Source organism: Lampetra fluviatilis, chromosome 55, assembly GCF_964198595.1.
Source record: "Lampetra fluviatilis chromosome 55, kcLamFluv1.1, whole genome shotgun sequence".
Classification (NCBI taxonomy): domain Eukaryota; kingdom Metazoa; phylum Chordata; class Hyperoartia; order Petromyzontiformes; family Petromyzontidae; genus Lampetra; species Lampetra fluviatilis.
The window spans coordinates 9,240,184-9,254,585 of NC_136329.1; the positions used below are offsets into that span (position 1 = coordinate 9,240,184).

General features: G+C 56.2%; 1 protein-coding gene across 1 annotated transcript in view; it reads right to left on the minus strand.

The window, feature by feature from the left end:
- Positions 1 to 612: 612 nt before the first annotated feature.
- The window catches only part of LOC144949980 (uncharacterized), a 31,748-nt gene continuing 17,958 nt past the window's right edge, over positions 613 to 14,402 (minus strand). The window contains exons 5-7 of the mRNA XM_078879969.1: positions 9,137 to 9,221; positions 3,189 to 3,300; positions 613 to 750 (exon numbers count right to left, since the gene is read on the minus strand). Of these exons, the coding sequence (XP_078736095.1) occupies positions 708 to 750; positions 3,189 to 3,300; positions 9,137 to 9,221 (240 nt within the window). The 3' untranslated portion in view covers positions 613 to 707. The remainder of the gene's footprint in view (positions 751 to 3,188; positions 3,301 to 9,136; positions 9,222 to 14,402) is intronic.

Consider the following 14,402-nt stretch of genomic DNA (forward strand, 5'->3'; position numbering starts at 1 on the left):
CCTGGCACAGCAGTCAACCCATAGCACCAGCTGGGTCTGTCCCGTGACCTCCTCTTGCCAGCAAGCCTTTGACAGTTCACATGGCCGTAAAGTGCACTTAGCCTGGCACAAGCACCGTGGTGACGTCACCGCCACTCTGTGGTGAATGGCGGTTGTTGTGGGCGAGTGAGCGTGTGTGTGAGTGAGTGTGTGGGTGTGTCGGGTGAGCGTTTAGGTGGGTGAGTGTGTGAGTGTGGTGGGTGTGTGTGTAGGTGGGTGAGCGTGTAGGTGGGTGAGTGTGTGAGTGTGGTGGGTGTGTGTGTAGGTGGGTGAGCGTGTAGGTGGGTGAGTGTGTAGGTGTGTGTGAGCGTGTAGGTGTGTGTGTGTGTGTGGTGGGTGAGTGTGTGAGTGTGGTGGGTGACCGTGTAGGTGTGTGTGTGTGAGCGTGTGTGTGTGTGAGCGTGTGTGTGTGTGTAGGTGTGTGTGTGTGCGTGTAGGTGTGTGTGTGTGCGTGTAGGTGTGTGTGTAGGTGTGTGTGTGCGTGTAGGTGTGTGGGTAGGTGTGTGAGTGTGTAGGTGTGTGTGTGTAGGTGTGTGTGTAGGTGCGTGTGTGTGTGTAGGTGTGTGTGTGCGTGTAGGTGTGTGGGTAGGTGTGTGAGTGTGTAGGTGTGTGTGTGTAGGTGTGTGTGTGTGTGCGTGTAGGTGTGTGCGTGCGTGTGTGTGCTGCGTCTAATCCTCTTGCTTTGCCTTGGCCTTCTGCTCTTGGTCGAATCTGGAGGCACACACAACACACCATTGATCATCCCTATTGATCACAACTATTAAATCACCAATAATCATTCGTTCATTTCTCAATCCGCATGTTGAGTAGGGCGGTCCAGACCTCCCTTTCCCTATCGACAGATTGTAACGCAGGCATTCCCAGACGTTCCCAGGCCAGCCGAGCGACATCGTCCCACCAGTGTGGCCAGTGCCGGCCCCAGGGTTTTCGCCCAGTGGGAAGCGTCGTCCCGTAGAGTTCCAGGTGGAGGCATCATCATTACCAGGTGCCTGAACCACCTGAACTGTCCTCCCTCTCACTGCGGAGGAGCAGTGGCTCTGAGGCTTACCGAGCTCTTTGCCCGATCACAGCACCTCGTAACTGCGATCTCATCCTTTCGGTCATTACCCAAAGCTCTTCGCCACAGGTGAGGGTGGGAACATGGATCGACCGGTAAACCGAGAGCTTTGCACGAGAACTCAGCTCTCGCTCCACTACCACGGGACGGTACGGCGCGCAAAACACTGAGGACGCCGCACCGATTCACCGACCGATCTCCCACTTACCATGACTGAGGGTTGAGGAGCTCCTCAAAGTGTTCCTTTAAGTTACGCCACCCTTAGTGAAACACAGCCTGGTTCACCTTCTTGGTTCTTTCGGTAAAGTCGTCACGTAGAAGGGAAATAATAAAATAATTAAAATAAAACATAATAAAATGTCGATTTAAAGCTTCTTTCGTGACTGCAGGGATTCATCTTCTCGGTTCTTTCGGTAAAGTCACGTAGAAGGGAAATCATAAAATAATAAAACATAATAAAATACAATTCTCACGACGTTTCGGCCACAACGCAAGCAGCCGTCCTCAGGTGAAGACCAGGTCTGTCGGGGAGACAGCGTCACTCCGGGAAAAGAGGGCTCAGCCGCACTGCACCCACCTACTCCAAGAAGCATGAACACTCTGAACTGCTGTTTGGTGCATGAGCACAGACAACAGTCAGAGTTTCCCTTTTTGAGACCCGAAGTCTCATTGAGGTGACCCTCTCATCCACTGGGACAATCTCCAGCTGAACATCACCCAGCCGGGGGCTTGTGAGTATCCCCACACCCGCCGGGGCCCTCTCACCAGGGGCTACTCCGCAATAGGAGAGAGATCACACCCCCCGATGGAGACGTTTGGTTCCTGTGTAACGTTCTCGAAGGAGGCAGAGACTTCTTAGAGCCCACCCGCTTTTGTTCACTAACAGCTAGACATCTTGACACACTGGGGAATGGCCCCTTTACCACAACCTAGGGAGGTACAGCCTCCGGGCTAATCTAACCACACTCCCTACTCAAGCCCTCCGGCTCTCTAGCCCAGGGGAGGCTAACCCACCACTGGCACCCCGCTCAGCCCGGCCCTGTCGGAGGACATCGGTGGCTTGGGGTCCAGGGTCTTCGGGCGGCTTCTTGCTTCAGCTTGAGATGAGATGGACTGCCTCCCGCTCTCTGGGAGCCGTCTTATATTCTCCCTCTCTCTGAGGGGCGGGGCTTCTGGGGGCCCCCAGCTCTCGCCAGCCCCCTCCCCTCAGAGCGGTTTCAACCGCCTCTTGCCCGACCGGTTCGGACCGGTTCAGACCGGTACCTACCCCTCCCCTAGGTTGTGGCGCGTGTGTCTATCTTGACCACCACACCTGTGCCAACGCTGTGTGTGGAGGTCGCTACATTTCCACCTCCTCCACCAGCTCCGGCTCCTTCCTCCGCAGTGACATTTCACGTCTCAATAGCGAGTGTCCACCGCCAAGGTCCAGTTCATGTGAGAACGTCCCTCGCTCCCCCAGCCACGCCGCCATCGCACGTTCCCCTCGTGGCTCGCCGGGTGATCTGGCGCTTGCGGCCGGCAAACACCACCCCCCAGTTCTAGATTTGAAGCTTTCGTGACTGCAAGGATTCACACTCTTGGTTCTTTCGGTAAAGTCACCGTGTAGGTAAAAAAATTAAATTAAAATTAATAAAAAATAAAAACAATAAAGTCACGACGTTTCGGAGGCAACACAAGCTTCCGTCTTCAGGTGAAACTGTCACAGCAAAATATCTGAATAGTGGAGAGAAGTCTCAAGAGTTAATTTTGGAGCTTTCGTGACAGAGACGACCTCTCTCTGTTTGTGCCGATACGTGTTCTCTCTCTGTGTATCTTTGTGATGTCTGTCTGCTTGTATGTCTGTCTATAGTTTTCTGGTTAGATTTGTGTTGCTATTTCTTTTATACCCGATGACGATTGCTTGTGTTGCAATCGAAACGTCGTAGTATGCTAGTATTATTTAATTTATTATATTATCTTTATACGTCACTTTACCGAGGAACCAGGAAGGGCCACGGGAGAGGAGAAGTTGTGAAATGCTCGCTATTGATCGACGCTATTGATCGATACTATTGATCGACGCTATTGATCGACGCTATTGATCGTCTCTGACCTCCAAATGCGGAAGAGCTGCGTGCCGCCAGCGAACGCGAGGAAGAGGTTGACGGCGAAGAGGTTGTAGTTGACTGGCGTGATGACGAGAGAGTAGCGAGACCACACCGTGCCTAGAGGGGAGGGAGGGGGAGAGCGAGGGGAGAGCGAGGGGAGAGCGAGGGGAGAGCGAGGGGAGAGCGAGGGGGAGAGCGAGGGGAGAGCGAGGGGAGAGCGGGGGGAGAGCGGGGGGGAGAGCGGGGGGAGAGCGGGGGAGAGCGGGGGGAGAGCGGGGGGAGAGCGGGGGGAGAGCGGGGGGAGAGCGGGGGGAGGGAGAGCGGGGGGGGAGAGCGGGGGGAGAGCGGGGGGAGAGCGGGGGGAGAGCGGGGGGAGAGCGGGGGGGAGAGCGGGGGAGAGCGGGGGGAGAGCGGGGGGAGAGCGGGGGGAGAGAGAGGGGAGGGCGAGGGAGGGCGAGGGGAGGGCGAGGGGAGGCGAGGGGAGGGCGAGGGAGGGCGAGGGGAGGGCGAGGGGAGGGCGAGGGGAGGGCGAGGGGAGGGCGAGGGGAGGGCGAGGGGAGGGCGAGGGGAGGGCGAGGGGAGGGCGAGGGGAGGGCGAGGGGAGGGCGAGGGGAGGGCGAGGGAGGGCGAGGGGAGGGCGAGGGGAGGGCGAGGGGAGGGCGAGGGGAGGGCGAGGGGAGGGCGAGGGGAGGGCGAGGGGAGGGCGAGGGGAGGGCGAGGGGAGGGCGAGGGGAGGCGAGGGGAGGGCGAGGGGAGGGCGAGGGAGGGCGAGGGGAGGGCGAGGGGAGGGCGAGGGGAGGGCGAGGGGAGAGCGAGGGGAGAGCGAGGGAGAGCGAGGGGAGAGCGAGGGGAGAGCGAGGGAGAGCGAGGGGAGAGCGAGGGGAGAGCGAGGGGAGAGCGAGGGGAGAGCGAGGGGAGAGCGAGGGGAGAGCGAGGGGAGAGAGAGGGGAGAGAGAGGGGAGAGAGAGGGGAGAGAGAGGGGAGAGAGAGGGGAGAGTGAGGGGAGAGTGAGGGGAGAGTGAGGGGAGAGTGAGGGGAGAGTGAGGGGAGAGTGAGGGGAGAGTGAGGGGAGAGTGAGGGGAGAGTGAGGGGAGAGTGAGGGGAGAGTGAGGGGAGAGTGAGGGGAGAGTGAGGGGAGAGTGAGGGGAGAGTGAGGGGAGAGTGAGGGGAGAGTGAGGGGAGAGAGAGGGGAGAGAGAGGGGAGAGTGAGGGGAGAGTGAGGGGAGAGTGAGGGGAGAGTGAGGGGAGAGTGAGGGGAGAGTGAGGGGAGAGTGAGGGGAGAGTGAGGGGAGAGTGGGGGGAGAGTGAGGGGAGAGTGAGGGGAGAGTGAGGGGAGAGTGAGGGGAGAGAGAGGGGAGAGAGAGGGGAGAGTGAGGGGAGAGTGAGGGGAGAGAGAGGGGAGAGAGAGGGAGAGAGAGGGGAGAGAGAGGGGAGAGAGAGGGGAGAGAGAGGGGAGAGAGAGGGGAGAGAGAGGGGAGAGAGAGGGAGAGAGAGGGGAGAGAGAGGGGAGAGAGAGGGGAGAGAGAGGGGAGAGAGAGGGGAGAGAGAGGGGAGAGAGAGGGGAGAGAGAGGGGAGAGAGAGGGGAGAGAGAGGGGAGAGAGAGGGGAGAGAGAGGGGAGAGAGAGGGGAGAGAGAGGGGAGAGTGAGGGGAGAGAGAGGGGAGAGAGAGGGGAGAGTGAGGGGAGAGTGAGGGGATAGAGAGGGGAGAGAGAGGGAGAGTGAGGGGAGAGAGAGGGGAGAGAGAGGGGAGAGAGAGGGGAGAGAGAGGGGAGAGAGAGGGGAGAGAGAGGGGAGAGAGAGGGGAGAGAGAGGGGAGAGAGAGGGAGAGAGAGGGGAGAGAGAGGGGAGAGAGAGGGGAGAGAGAGGGGAGAGAGAGGGGAGAGAGAGGGGAGAGAGAGGGGAGAGAGAGGGGAGAGAGAGGGGAGAGAGAGGGGAGAGAGAGGGGAGAGAGAGGGAGAGAGAGGGGAGAGAGAGGGGAGAGAGAGGGGAGAGAGAGGGGAGAGTGAGGGGAGAGTGAGGGGAGAGTGAGGGAGAGTGAGGGAGAGAGAGGGGAGAGAGTGGGGAGAGAGTGGGGAGAGAGGGGGGAGAGTGAGGGGAGAGAGTGGGGAGAGAGTGGGGAGAGTGAGGGGAGAGAGAGGGGAGAGTGAGGGGAGAGTGAGGGGAGAGAGAGGGGAGAGAGAGGGGAGAGAGAGGGGAGAGAGAGGGGAGAGAGAGGGAGAGAGAGGGGAGAGTGAGGGAGAGAGAGGGGATAGAGAGGGGAGAGTGAGGGGAGAGAGAGGGGAGAGTGAGGGGAGAGTGAGGGGAGAGAGAGGGGAGAGAGAGGGGAGAGAGAGGGGAGAGTGAGGGGAGAGAGAGGGGAGAGAGAGGGGAGAGAGAGGGGAGAGAGAGGGGAGAGAGAGGGGAGAGTGAGGGGAGAGTGAGGGGAGAGTGAGGGGAGAGAGAGGGAGAGAGAGGGGAGAGAGTGGGGAGAGAGTGGGGAGAGAGTGGGGAGAGAGTGGGGAGAGAGGGGGGAGAGTGAGGGGAGAGAGAGGAGAGAGAGAGGGGAGAGTGAGGGAGAGAGAGGGGAGAGAGAGGGGAGAGTGAGGGGAGAGAGAGGGGAGAGTGAGGGGAGAGAGAGGGGAGAGTGAGGGGACAGTGAGGGGAGAGTGAGGGGAGAGAGAGGGGAGAGTGAGGGGAGAGTGAGGGGAGAGAGAGGGAGAGAGAGGGGAGAGTGAGGGGAGAGTGAGGGGAGAACAACAGAATCCGCTTCTGGGGCATGCGGTGGCTGGGTGTTCAAGTTCAAGTTCATGTATTAGGTGTAGCCCTGTTAGCCATTCGGCTCTTGAATCGGGTGCAACCGCAACAAACAAAAACATGAACAGGAAACATCTTAAAGTGACTATGTGACTGAGTGCAAACAGAAAATCCAAGAAAAGACGGCAAAATATTGCAGAAAAAAATCACCGTTACACACCAACGCTGTGTGCAAACATCCCAGTGGGATGCAAGTCAAACAACAACAACAACCACAAGACAACTTAGATTAAGGCCATCAGTCTTCTTGGTTCTTTCGGTAAAGTCACGTAGAATGGAAATAATAAAAATAATATAAATAAAACAAAAGAAATTTTTATTTTTATTTTTATTTTATTATTTCCATTCTACGTGACTTTACCGAAAGAACCAAGAAAAGATCAATCCCTGCAGTCACGAAAGCTTTCAATCCAAATTTAAGGCCTTCACTCTGACTCTGCACTACTACTACCAGGTCTGGCCCAGTGGCTAGACCTCGTCGCCTTGCCGGGCAGGAGCTCACCGCACGGCGGCGGGGCGACTGTGTCTAGACCTCTCTCCAGGACACGCCACCCGCACCAAGCTCACGCGAGAGTGGACTGGGGCAAGGTCGAGCGACTTTCACAATCACCCCCCCCACCCCACACCGTGACCCGCTCGCTCGCAGTGCACGGATACGTCAAGTCGGGGACGTCGCACGAGCCCCATGTGGATCCGCTCAGAGCAAAACAGATCACAAACACGACGTGTTTACGGGCCAATTCACGTCTCCCTCTGGCTCAAGGTCACTGCTGGAGCCACCCCCACCCCCACCCCACCCCCCCAGGGGTAGCCCCTCCCTGGGGGTACCCCCAGTGGCAGCCGTCCGTGCTTCAGTCAGCTGTCAGTAGGGGTGGGGTCCTGTTGCCTAGGGGCACGTGTGTCTATGTGTGTCTATGTGTGTCTCTGTGTCTCTGTGTGTGTCTATGTGTGTCTATGTGTGTCTATGTGTGTCTCTGTGTGTGCCTCTGTGTGTGTCTCTGTGTGTCTCTCTGTGTGTCTCTGTGTGTCTCTGTGTGTCTCTGTGTGTCTCTGTGGGTCTCTGTGGGTCTCTGTGGGTGAGTGTCTCTGTGTGTCTCTGTTGGTCTCTGTGGGTGAGTGTCTCCGTGCGTGTCTCCGTGCGTGTCTCCATGCGTGTCTCCGTGCGTGTCTCCGCGCGTGTCTCCATGCGTGCCTCCGTGCGTGTCTCCGTGCGTGTCTCCGCGTGTGTCTCCGCGCGTGTCTCCGTGCGTGTCCCTGTGCGTGTCTCCGTGCGTGTCTCCGCGCGTGTCCCCGCGCGTGTGTCTCGTGCGTGTGTCTCCGCGTGTGTGTCTCCGCGTGTGTCTCCGCGCGTGTCTCCGTGCGTGTCCCTGTGCGTGTCTCCGCGCGTGTGTCCCCGCGCGTGTGTCTCCGTGCGTGTGTCTCCGTGCGTGTCTCCGCGTGTGTCTCCGCGCGTGTCCCCGTGCGTGTCTCCGTGTGTGTCTCCGCGCGTGTCTCCGTGCGTGTGTCTCCGTGCGTGTGTCCCCGTGCGTGTCTCCGTGCGTGTCTCCGCGCGTGTCTCCGTGCGTGTCCCTGTGCGTGTCTCCGTGCGTGTCTCCGCGCGTGTCTCCGTGCGTGTGTCTCCGTGCGTGTGTCTCCGTGCGTGTGTCTCCGTGCGTGTCTCCGTGCGCGTCTCCCCGTGCGTGTCTCCCCGTGCGTGTCTCCGTGCGTGTCTCCGTGCGTGTGTCCGTGCGTATCTCCGTGCGCGTGTCCCCGTGCGTGTCTCCGTGCGTGTGTCTCCGCGCGTGTCTCCGTGCGTCTCCGTGCGTGTGTCTCCGTGTGTGTCTCCGCGCGTGTCTCCGTGCGTGTGTCCCCGTGCGTGTCTCCGTGCGTGTGTCTCCGTGCGTGTCTCCGTGCGTGTCTCCGTGCGTGTCCCCGTGCGTGTCCCCGTGCGTGTCTCCGTGCGTGTCTCCGTGCGTATCTCCGTGCGCGTGTCCCCGTGCGTGTCTCCGTGCGTGTGTCTCCGCGCGTGTGTCTCCGCGCGTGTCTCCGTGCGTGTGTCCGTGCGTGTCCCCGTGCGTGTCTCCGTGCGTGTCTCCGTGCGTGTGTCCGTGCGTGTGTCCGTGCGTATCTCCGTGCGTGTCTCCGTGCGTGTCTCCGTGCGTGTCTCCACGTGTCTCCGTGCGTGTCCGTGCGTGTCCCCGTGCGTGTCCCCGTGCGTGTCCCCGTGCGTGTCTCCGTGCGTGTCTCCGTGCGTGTCTCCGTGCGTGTCTCCGTGCGTGTGTCCGTGCGTGTGTCCGTGCGTGTCTCCGTGCGTGTCTCCGTGCGTGTCTCCGTGCGTGTCCCCGTGCGTGTCCCCGTGCGTGTCCCCGTGCGTGTCCCCATGCGTGTCTCCACGTGTCTCCGTGCGTGTCTCCGTGCGTGTCTCCGTGCGTGTCTCCGTGCGTGTCTCCGTGCGTGTCTCCGTGCGTGTCTCCGTGCGTGTCTCCGTGCGTGTGTCCGTGCGTGTCTCCGTGCGTGTCTCCGTGCGTGTCTCCGTGCGTGTCTCCGTGCGTGTCCCCGTGCGTGTCTCCGTGCGTGTCTCCGTGCGTGTGTCCGTGCGTGTGTCCGTGCGTATCTCCGTGCGTATCTCCGCGCGTGTCTCCGTGCGTGTCTCCGCGCGTGTCTCCGCGCGTGTCTCCGTGCGTGTCTCCGCGCGTGTCTCCGCGCGTGTCTCCGCGCGTGTCTCCGCGCGTGTCCCCGTGCGTGTCCCCGTGCGTGTCCCCATGCGTGTCTCCACGTGTCTCCGTGCGTGTCTCCGTGCGTGTCTCCGTGCGTGTCTCCGTGCGTGTCTCCGTGCGTGTCTCCGTGCGTGTCTCCGTGCGTGTCTCCGTGCGTGTCTCCGTGCGTGTCCCCGTGCGTGTCCCCGTGCGTGTCTCCGTGCGTGTCCCCGTGCGTGTCCCCGTGCGTGTCTCCGTGCGTGTCCCCGTGCGTGTCTCCGTGCGTGTCTCCGTGCGTGTCTCCGCGTGTCTCCGTGCGTGTCTCCACGTGTCTCCGCGCGTGTCTCCGTGCGTGTCCCCGTGCGTGTCTCCGTGCGTGTCCCCGCGCGTGTCTCCGTGTGTCCCCGCGCGTGTCCCCGCGCGTGTCCCCGCGCGTGTCTCCGTGTGTCTCCGCGCGTGTCTCCGCGTGTGAGCGAGCTGCTACCTGTGGCTGTGAGCACTCCGGACTGGGCGGCGCTGAGCTTGTCGGCGGGGCGCAAGAGATCCGCCAGTCCGGCGATCACCAGGCCCTAGGCAAAGACAAAGGTTCCACACAGGTAGCCTCCAGCAGGCTGTCGGGGCAAGTGCTGTTAGTAGCGAGTGAAGGAGACACTGACAAAGGTCCCCCCAGGTAGCCTCCAGCAGGCTGTCGGGGCAAGTGCTGTCAGTAGCGAGTGAAGGAGACACTGACAAAGGTCCCCCCAGGTAGCCTCCAACAGGCTGTCGGGGCAAGTGCTGTTAGCGAGCACCTATGAAGGCCGGCACGGCACCACGCCCGGCCGCCTTTGTCTCCCCAGTGGCGATGTTTACTACACACCGCTACACCAGGCACTCATTTGAGGCTGAGTCGACGTGGGGGAGGCCAGGACTGGGGCTGAGAATGAATTGCGGCTCTCTCACGGAGGGGGGGGGGGTGGGGGCTGTGAGTGGGGATTCGAACTCGGGGCGAGGGCGGGGGCGGTGCGATGGGCGAGTTAAGCGGATACTAAAGCACCACTCTAGACTGGAGAGAGATAGATAGAGAGATTGATAGATAGATAGAGATATAGATAGAGAGATTGATAGATAGAGATATAGATAGAGAGAGATATAGATAGATATAGAGATAGTCACTCAGCAGCTCTCAGCTAGAGATATAGATAGATAGAGATATCGACTCGAGCTCTCGAAGACTCAGAGTTATAGATAGATAGGTCGACTACTCACTAGACTAGACTCACTATAGATAGATAGAGATATAGATAGATAGATCGAGATACTAGATAGAGATCTAGACTAGATAGCGATATCGACTACTCTCAGACTAGAGCTCTAGGTAGAGTTATAGATAGATAGGTAGATATATAGATAGATAGATATATAGATAGATAGAGATACTCGATCGATCGATAGAGATAGACTCAGCTAGACTCGACTCTCATAGATAGATATACGCTAGATAGATAATATAGGTAGAGTTATAGATAGATAGGTAGATAGATAGATAGAGATCTAGATCGACTCGATAGAGCTCGACTCGACTCACTCTCAGCACTCAGCTCACTCAGCTCGCGACACTCACTCACGCTCACACTCGACTCGACTCTCGACACTTACTCTAACACTCACTCACTTACTCACTCACTCACTCTCACACTCACTCACTCACTCTCACACTCACTCACTCACTCTCACACTCACTCACTTACTCACACACTCACTCACTCACACACTCACTCACTCTCACACTCACTCACTCACTCTCACACTTACTCTAACACTCACTCACTTACTCACACACTCACTCACTCACACACTCACTCACTCACACACTCACTCACTCTCACACTCACTCACTTACTCACACACTCACTCACTCTCACACTCACTCACTTACTCACACACTCACTCACTCTCACACTCACTCACTCTCACACTCACTCACTCACTCTCACACTCACTCTCACACTCACTCTCACACTCACTCACTCTCACACTCACTCACTCTCACACTCACTCACTCTCACACTCACTCACTCACTCTCACACTCACTCACTCACTCTCACACTCACTCACTCACTCTCACACTTACTCTAACACTCACTCACTTACTCACACACTCACTCACTCACACACTCACTCACTCTCACACTCACTCACTCACTCTCACACTCACTCACTCACTCTCACACTCACTCACTCTCACACTCACTCACTCTCACACTTACTCTAACACTCACTCACTTACTCACTCACTCACTCTCACACTCACTCACTCACTCTCACACTCACTCACTCACTCTCACACTCACTCACTTACTCACACACTCACTCACTCACACACTCACTCACTCTCACACTCACTCACTCACTCTCACACTTACTCTAACACTCACTCACTTACTCACACACTCACTCACTCACACACTCACTCACTCACACACTCACTCACTCTCACACTCACTCACTTACTCACACACTCACTCACTCTCACACTCACTCACTTACTCACACACTCACTCACTCTCACACTCACTCACTCTCACACTCACTCACTCACTCTCACACTCACTCTCACACTCACTCTCACACTCACTCACTCTCACACTCACTCTCACACTCACTCACTCTCACACTCACTCACTCACTCTCACACTCACTCACTCACTCTCACACTCACTCACTCACTCTCACACTTACTCTAACACTCACTCACTTACTCACACACTCACTCACTCACACACTCACTCACTCACTCTCACACTCACTCACTCACTCTCACACTCACTCACTCTCACACTCACTCACTCTCACACTTACTCTAACACTCACTCACTTACTCACTCACTCACTCTCACACTCACTCACTCACTCTCACACTCACTCACTCACTCTCACACTCACTCACTCACTCTAACACTCACTCTCTCACACTCACTCACTCTCACACTCACTCACTCACTCTCACACTCACTCACTCACTCTCACACTCACTCACTCTCACACTCACTCACTCTCACACTCACTCACTCTCACACTCACTCTACGACACTCACTCACTCTCACACTCACTCACTCACTCACTCTCACACTCACTCACTCACTCACTCTCACACTCACTCACACACTCTCACACTCACTCACTCACTCTACAACACTCACTCACTCTCACACTCACTCACTCACTCTCACACTCTCTCACACACTCTACAACACTCACTCACACACTCTACAACACTCTCTCACACACTCTACAACACTCACTCACACACTCTACAACACTCACTCACTCTCACACTCACTCACTCACTCTCACACTCTCACACTCACTCTCACACTCTCACACTCACTCACTCTACAACACTCACTCACACACTCTCACACTCACTCTCACACTCTCACACTCTCACACTCACTCTCACACTCTCACACTCACTCACTCACACACTCTACAACACTCACTCACTCTCACACTCACTCACTCACTCTCACACTCACTCACTCTCACAACGACACTCACTCACACACTCACACACTCTCACACTCACTCACACACTCTACAACACTCACTCACTCTACGACACTCACTCACACACTCACACACTCTCACACTCACTCACACACTCTACAACACTCACTCACTCTCACACTCACTCACACTCTCACAACGACACTCACTCACTCAAGCTGGAATGTGTGTTCCCCTCTCTAACCTTGGGCCACACACACACAGCACAGTATCTGCGCTGTGTGTGTGTGTGCGGCCCAAACAACACGACACAGTGATATGCGATATCACTCATGACACACAGACAAAGCTCCCCGTGTAGCCTCAACCAGGCTTTAGGGGCAAGTGTGTTGTGTGTATGAATGTTGAACTTCTTTCGCACCATACGTAGACAAGCGTGCTAATCGAAGGTGGTTGTAATTACTGGCGAAACGTCGAACTTGGATTGTAAATGTCGTGACTTTGCTCCCCGGCTGGTGCTGTGCTAGTGACGAATTGCCTCCCTTTGATGCTGCTAATCCTGCATAATGCACGGGCATGAGTAGTACTAATCACATTCCTGCATTTCCCATAAATATGCTAAATTCCTCTTGATATGCAAATTCTTTTGTCAAGGCGCCCTTCCCCCCCTCCCATCCCAGCTTATATACACGCTCCAAGCTCGTGTGCTGTTTAATTCAGACGCTGTCGCCTCGACAGACCTGGTTTTCACCTGAGGACGGCTGCTTGCGTTGTGGCCGAAACGTCGTGAGAATTATTTTATTATGTTTTATTTTTATTATTTTATTACTTCCCTTCTACGTGATGACTTTACCAAAAGAACCAAGAAGATGCCACGTTCTGTTTACGTGACGGAACTTTACCAATTGGCCGTGTCAGGTTGTGGAGATCGAAGTCAAAGATGATGATGATGAATGGGGTGAATGAATGAGTGATAGCCGCGTGGTGGCTATGAGGGGGAGATGAGGTGGGGTGGAGGTCGCAAACGGGTTATGATTCCTTACCCGTACCCGGCCGCACCAGGGTCGCAAACGGGTACCCGTACCCGATACCCAGGTAGGGTACGGGTATCGGGTACCCGATTGTGACCTCTGGATGAAGCCACGTTGCAGGCGCGGGTGGGTTGATTCTAGGAACTTGAATTGAGAGAGGAGACAAGACGTTGGGAAATGAGTGACAAACGGCGACTCACCAGTGACTCACGGCCTACCCGTACCCGGCCGCACCAGGGTCGCAAACGGGTACCCGTACCCAGCCGGGTACGGGTAGCGGGTATCGGGTAGGGTACGGGTATCGGGTGGGGTACGGGTATCGGGTAGGGTACGGGTATCGGGTGGGGTACGGGTATCGGGTGGGGTACGGGTATCGGGTAGGGTACGGGTATCGGGTGGGGTACGGGTATCGGGTGGGGTACGGGTATCGGGTAGGGTACGGGTATCGGGTAGGGTACGGGTATCGGGTAGGGTAGGGTACGGGTATCGGGTACCCGGTTGCGACCTCTGAGGTGGGGTCGTGAGGGGGGGGGGTGAGCTCAAGTGAGGAGTGGGAACTTGCTGAGTGAGACGATTGCTTCAAGTTTTTTCTTCTTGTTTCTTTCAGTAAAATCACGTAGAATGTAAATAATAAAATAATAAAATAAAACATAATACAATAATTCTCACGACGTTTCGGCCACAACGCAAGCAGCCGTCCTCAGGTGAAGACCAGGTCTGTCGGGGAGACAGCGTCTGAGAATTATTTTATTATGTTTTATTTTTATTATTTTATTATTTCCCTTCTACGTGACTTTACCGAAAGAACCAAGAAGATGAATCCCTGCAGTCACGAAAGCTTTAAATCGAAATTTAAAGTTGTAGTGTTGTAGTGTTTGAGTTTTAGAGTATTAGAGTTGTAGAGTTTAAGAGTTGTAGGTTTTAGAGTTGTATAGTTAAAGAGTTGTAGGGTTTTAGAGTTGTAGAGTTTTAGAGTTGTATAGTCTAAGAGTTGTAGGGTTTTAGAGTTGTATAGTCTAAGAGTTGTAGGGTTTTAGAGTTGTAGAGTTTAAGAGTTGTAGGGTTTTAGAGTTGTATAGTCTAAGAGTTGTAGGGTTTTAGAGTTGTATAGTCTAAGAGTTGTAGGGTTTTAGAGTTGTAGAGTTTAAGAGTTGTAGGGTTTTAGAGTTGTATAGTCTAAGAGTTGTAGGGTTTTAGAGTTGTAGAGTCTAAGAGTTGTAGGGTTTTAGAG